The sequence below is a fragment of the Lepisosteus oculatus genome, chromosome 5 (assembly GCF_040954835.1).
Source record: "Lepisosteus oculatus isolate fLepOcu1 chromosome 5, fLepOcu1.hap2, whole genome shotgun sequence".
In the NCBI taxonomy this organism is placed as follows: Eukaryota; Metazoa; Chordata; class Actinopteri; order Semionotiformes; family Lepisosteidae; genus Lepisosteus; species Lepisosteus oculatus.
In genome coordinates, this window is record NC_090700.1 from 49,554,135 (window position 1) to 49,560,134 (window position 6,000).

Genomic DNA, 6,000 nt, shown 5'->3' on the forward strand with positions numbered 1-6,000 from the left:
GTTGGCACTGACATTTCCCAGACTGGCCACCATGTCCCCCCTCGACCCACAAGGCCCTTACTGCTTGGCCTCCTCCAGGTGGCACAGGTACTCGTATGCCATGTTCTGCTGGCGCCTCTCGTCCATCTCCTCCGCCGTGAGGCGCTCCACGCCGTCCAGGACCGCTGGCAAACACAAGAAGAGCTGAGATTAGAGCCCCGTATGCTGGCACTCCGGCACATTCAATCATTTCAAACTGCCAGCACGAACACAAGGAGTGGCAGCACCAGTGATCACCATCTAATACCTGCCAGACAAGCCTTTTCACTTCCAGGTTCGCTGATTCCCACTTAATTCGACATATACTGACAATATGTTCACACTTAATTTATGTCAATATTATTTCTGAGCCAGTCAGCACAATTCTCGGGCCTAGGTCTTGTAACAGCAGTAGGGCAACTGTAAAACCCTACGGAGGTTTCTGTGCAACAACCTGCCACTTATTTTACATCAGCCACTGGCACCTTGCCTACCCAGGTCTATGCCATCTGTCCCATTCTATGGCATTTAATTCTGCTTACATTTTGCCTCTGCCTCTGGCATAACGCCTCCCAAAAAGCATTTTATGGGTCTGTGTGAGGAAATCGCCCAGGGGAACTTTATCAGTATTGCACGAAGCCTTGATGGTGCCACAGTGATTTCCTTCCCTCACATACTGCCTACCCAGACGTCATGGGAAACCTGAACTGAACGAAGCGGCTCACAGGCAAAAGCAACCACCAAGGCAAAAACACTACAGGTAGGTAGAGATATCACCAGCTGCTCTTTTAAATGAAGGTCCTACCGCGCACAGAGCGAACGACGCCATCGCCTTCATCTTTAATTACATCTCCCAGTCACTCTTTAATTACTTTATTTCACACTTTCATAATCAACACGATTTTTAGCGACCGCAAAATTAAATTTAATTTCATGGTGAGTTACATCAAAGGGCTGCTGTTTGGAGACAATTTAGGTATAACAGTCTCCCCCATTTACAAGTTAACTTCTCACTGCTGTTTTTTTACCAGTATTGGCACTTTTCAATATCTTTTCATACTACATAACTCGGCTCGTCCTAGCCCTCTGGGTTTCTTTGTACTTTTGAAAGAGCTGCAGTGCTTCATGTGTTGAGCCGATGTTGAAAGAGGTACTGAACTCATCTGGCTCCTGGGCTATGCGTTAGTAAGTTCAGGCTCAGAAGATGGAGTTTTGAGGTACTGTAAGTGGAGCTGAAATGCAGTACAGATGCAGGTATCAGCCACCTTTCAGAAGAATATGAAAAGCATTCGACCAATGAGTCAAAAGCCCTATAAACACCTCTACACATACTGAAAGCATAAGCTCTCAGGTGTTCTTTCCAGGTGAATGCCTACTGACGCTGGAACAATACTCCACACTGGCTAAATATGAGTGGCATTAATACCACTCTCGGCCTTATGCAAAAAAAAAGTTTTTATTTTAATTGCAATGCTCTGGATCACTGATGCTAACTTCTTGAATTGCATCCCATTTCTTTAAGAGCATCTAGACAAGGGAATGGACTGGGTATGGTTAGCAAAAATCAATTCATTATTGTTCGAAAGTATAATTTCAGCAAAGGTTTCAACCCCCTTTTACTGGTACGGCAAAAACTTGAGCTGGCATTTTCTTGAAGAAAAAGAAGTCGGTGAGATTTTCTTGTTGGCAGTCTGGGATATGTGCCATCTTCTGCTCTGGAAATCTGACCAAGACCGCCCAGCGCAGGGAATAGCTACACAGGGACACATAATGAGCCCACATGCCTCTGCTGCTTCTTCGCACACGAACCAGCCATGAGCCCGCACAGTCGGCCTGTCCGTGTCCCAAGGTGGAAGGGAGAAACCGGCAGTTTTGGTTTTATGCCATTAGAAAGTCAAAATAAACATCCTGGTTTGTGCAGATAAGATTATTTTAAAACACTTAACATTGTATCTGCCGGTTTAAAAATGAATGTGACCTCTCTCGGCTTGTTTTGTAAATGAGTAGGTACTGGTATGAAAGCTATCGATACTGTTGATATTCTGTTCGCTTTGTTACGGGAAGACCTGCAATGTAAACGGATTGACCGTGGGCAACATGGCGTTAAGGTGAAATACAACTACAAAAAGCAAGGTGTCAGCTGGCGCGCTTTAAACCAAAAAATGCCTTTTACAGTACGTCTGAAGCAGTTAAGACCGGAAATAACTTCCCGCGTTGAGAGAAAAGCGTCCCAAAATAGACTTTGCAGCAGCAGGGCGTAGCACAGACGCGGCGAGAGCTTCACAGAGGCGGATTGTTTCCACCCGGCTGAGCCGCCCGGCCACGCCGACACGCGCACGGAACAGCCAGGCTCGCGCCGAGGGCTCGGCTCGCTGCGATTGGATCGACAGATCCGCGGCACCAGTGCGCTCATGAGAGAGGGGCCCCTTATTTCACACTCAAAATACACCTCTTACCGGTAACCCCTTACTAAACACATTGATTAAACCGATTACGCTTGACCTTTTAGGTGACACACCTGTTTAAACGGAAATCAAAAAAGGGACGAACCAATGTATGTCGCGGACAACTACCTTGTTGATTGTTATAACATGTGCTGATTAGGATTATTTTTTTATATGAAAGTAAATGAATGAACACTGGATGCATATACTGTACCATGAGGGGCTTTGTACGCTAAACATCGTCATTCAGTTGTTCGCCTCTGATTCGAAGTACACGAGTTTACCCTTATAAATAACAGATCAGTATCTCGTCTGAGACAAGTTTAAACTTCTCGTACACGTGGAGTAATTCAGATGGGAGGGGGATAGAAATGGTCGTGATTAACAGCACCTTCTACTTTTGAAAAGCTTGAATGTGATGTTTTGACTTTGAAACGTTAAGGTCACGCCTATCGCGTCTTTTGCAGCTCCATTCGCCGCGAAGGAAACGGTAAAATACAGGTTTCGACTCGGAGTGAGTCTATTGAAATGACAGAGGCTCACACGTTGACAGGGAGAGGGAGGGAGAGTTGAAATCGGAAAGTAGAAGTAAACCCTCACATAACCTGAAAAAAAAGTTTATTATAAGTCAAGCAAAATGCGGAAGACAGGGAGTTTGCACATTGCGTCTTATTTTCCAAGAAAAAAGGTTGAAACCATCTCTTAAGACAACGTTAAAAAAGCTGTTTAGTATATATGGGTTAAAGCAACCCCACTTTTTTCTTGCGCCACTACCTCGGGATAGCTCCCTCCAGCGAACAATTCTTCCCAATTCGGTAAGTCGTATTTGACGAAGCAAAAAAAAAAAAGTTTCGAGACTTTATACTTACACCCATACCGCGGCCGAAGCCCGTCTGCTTCGTCAGAAGTTGACATTTTGCTGAAGATCCTCACTGTCCGACGACTGTATTTGAAGGAGTTTTAAAGTTTTCTATTTTTAATAATAAAATGTAAAAAGCCGAGGCTTAGGAAGGCGCCCTTGGCCCCCTTGGTCCACTGCAGTAACCGTGTTAAAAGATTTTTTTTCTTCAAACCTCACTGATGTCACTGGGTGTGTTCCTAAATCCTAAACTATGCGTAGCCTAACCAGGAAACACCCATCAACATCGGGCGAACTGACTATCAGAGCAGCGCCCTCTGCTGTTCCATCAATTGAAAGCCTGCGTCACAATGGTTGTTCCCTGTTTTAATCCAAACGATCAGTAAAGACCTGACTAAAAACGTGTGAGGTAAATGGCGAGTTCTTTTCGTATATATAAACTGGGGGGGGTGCTTTATAAAACATTATTTAAATCAAGGATAAGTTTTACACTTCGAAAAAATCTCTTAAACCAACTCTTTTCAAATTGCCTTCAGGACACATATTTAAAGAAAAAACAAGCAAAGACTTACGGGATTAGTTTGTGTGAAAAGGCGACATCTGTGTACTTGTAACTAATAAAATATTGGTTGAGTAACCAGTGTATTTACTGGTTTGAGTAACCTGCACCGCTGTAGTTTGCAGCCGCTCTGTAACGAGGCTGCTGTTGCAGTTACTGTGCACTAGGCGGAAGTAGAGCTTTGGCAGATAATGGATCTGTGATTTATTAAGATGAACCTGTCACAGCTACTGTAGCTAGTGAACACCATGTAGTTGTGGACAAAAGATATGTATTAATAGAACTGTTGATGTTATTTTTATAATATTAATGTATGATGGCAATCATTTTTTCCAAGTGAGGAACAGTCGACTCGATTTCAATTGTGACAGCACTTTAAGGTCTAATGTGACAAAGAATGTAAATCCTAGACCCATCACCTCAGCTTTGATGGTCCTATCCATCCATTTTCTAATAGCTTTATCCAATACAGGTTTGTGGGGGAGCCTGAGCCTATCCCAGCAAGAAAAGGATGCAAGTTGCAAGTCAGGGTACACCATGGACAGGATGCCAGTCCATTGCAGGGCGCACACTGATACAAGCACGCACACTTACACCATGGCCAGTTTTCCCAGAAATCAGTTATCCTATCAGCATGCCTTCCGTCTGTGTGAGGAAAGTGGCGCACCAGGAGGAAACCCATGCAAACATGGGGAGAACATACAAATTCCATGCAGATAGCACCCCAGGAATTGAACCCGGGGCCCCAGCAAGGCAGCAGTTCTAACCACTGTGCCACCATGTCTCCCTGAAGGTAATATTACTCAGTCTGCACCCTTATCGTTCTTCACTTATCTGTGAAACTGAGATCACCACTTAAATCATGACCTTTTGTGTATAACACACCCAGTAACCAAGGGGTTGCCAGGCTGCTTGCAATTTAAGAAACAGATTGAAGCAGCCAGGAGCAGACACACTGTGGGAAGGAAGGGATATGAATTTACTCATTGTCTTATTCCTGATGTTAACCCAATCCCATCCTGCACTCTTCAGGTATGGTGGAGCTCTGACCCAGCAAGACCTTACCCTGCAGTGCAATAACAAAGCATCTACATAAAAGAGCCCTATCTGTTATTTATTACCCAGTTAATGCAGCAATAGATCTTTATTGCCAAGCCAAATTACCGGATGGAGACAATGTGCTATGTTATTATAAGCCTTGAGCACAGTGGCCTTAATTGTATTAGAAAGATGCCTATATAACAGAATTGCTATTGAATTATACTGAACAGAATATTACTATTGGTTTTTTTTGTTTATGGTTTCTTCATAAGAGGCCTTATACAGAGGAAAATCTGTGCTGAGTTTTGTTTGTCTATGTGTGGCTTATCCAACACTTTCCAGATTACACAAGAGAGAAGAGGACTGTTATTTTGATGGAAGGGAGCAGCTTTGGATAATACTTGCCTTGGAGCGTGAGCACATCAAACCCCCCTAGGGAAGGGTGATGGGGAATTAATCAATTTTGAATTAAGAATGGCGCAGTAACACAAACCAAATGACAGCCCCACAGGTCCCATACGTTTCCAGTGCTTTATCTGAAAGAGAATGGCATGTTAACCCTGCAGAAGACCAGAGCTGATTCCAGACGCGCTCTCAGTCAGACACTTGTTGCATGTGACTGCACCTGCATGAGGGCCGTTTCAGGGAACAGGAATGTAAAGCCATCTGACATGTCAAACGATATAGTCCCTGCTGTCACACCAGAGGAGTTGGCTGTCATAAATAATTCCAGCTGCAGCAGGTGCCTGTTAATGATCTGGAGGGATAGGTGGCTTTTGATGTGATATTCCTGGTAGAAAAAAGCCCAGCATGCATATGCTCTGGAAATAGCAGGGCAAAGAGAGAAGCCAGATGTTGTGGCCTCACTAACAAGCACAGCTTGATTGCATGGAGGGTTTATAATGGACAGGGAGGTGGGCTTTATGCTTTTGGAACAACATTCACAAAGCTCACACCTGGCTCACACCTGAAGAAGGCATCATAGCCAAAAACGTTGTGTTTTCTCTCTTGTCTTTTCAGCATGGAATAAACCTATTACTTGTTCCTTAACATTCACAAGAACCAGGTTGAATGGACTC

General features: G+C 44.1%; 1 protein-coding gene across 1 annotated transcript in view; it reads right to left on the minus strand.

Annotated features, from left to right (window-relative positions):
* Window positions 1-3,595, minus strand: part of iqgap1 (IQ motif containing GTPase activating protein 1) — a 45,889-nt gene extending 42,294 nt beyond the window's left edge. The window contains exons 1-2 of the mRNA XM_006628772.3: window positions 3,332-3,595; window positions 62-164 (exon numbers count right to left, since the gene is read on the minus strand). Coding sequence (XP_006628835.1) covers window positions 62-164; window positions 3,332-3,377 — 149 coding nt within the window. The 5' untranslated portion in view covers window positions 3,378-3,595. The remainder of the gene's footprint in view (window positions 1-61; window positions 165-3,331) is intronic.
* Between the last annotated feature and the right edge of the window lie 2,405 nt (window positions 3,596-6,000).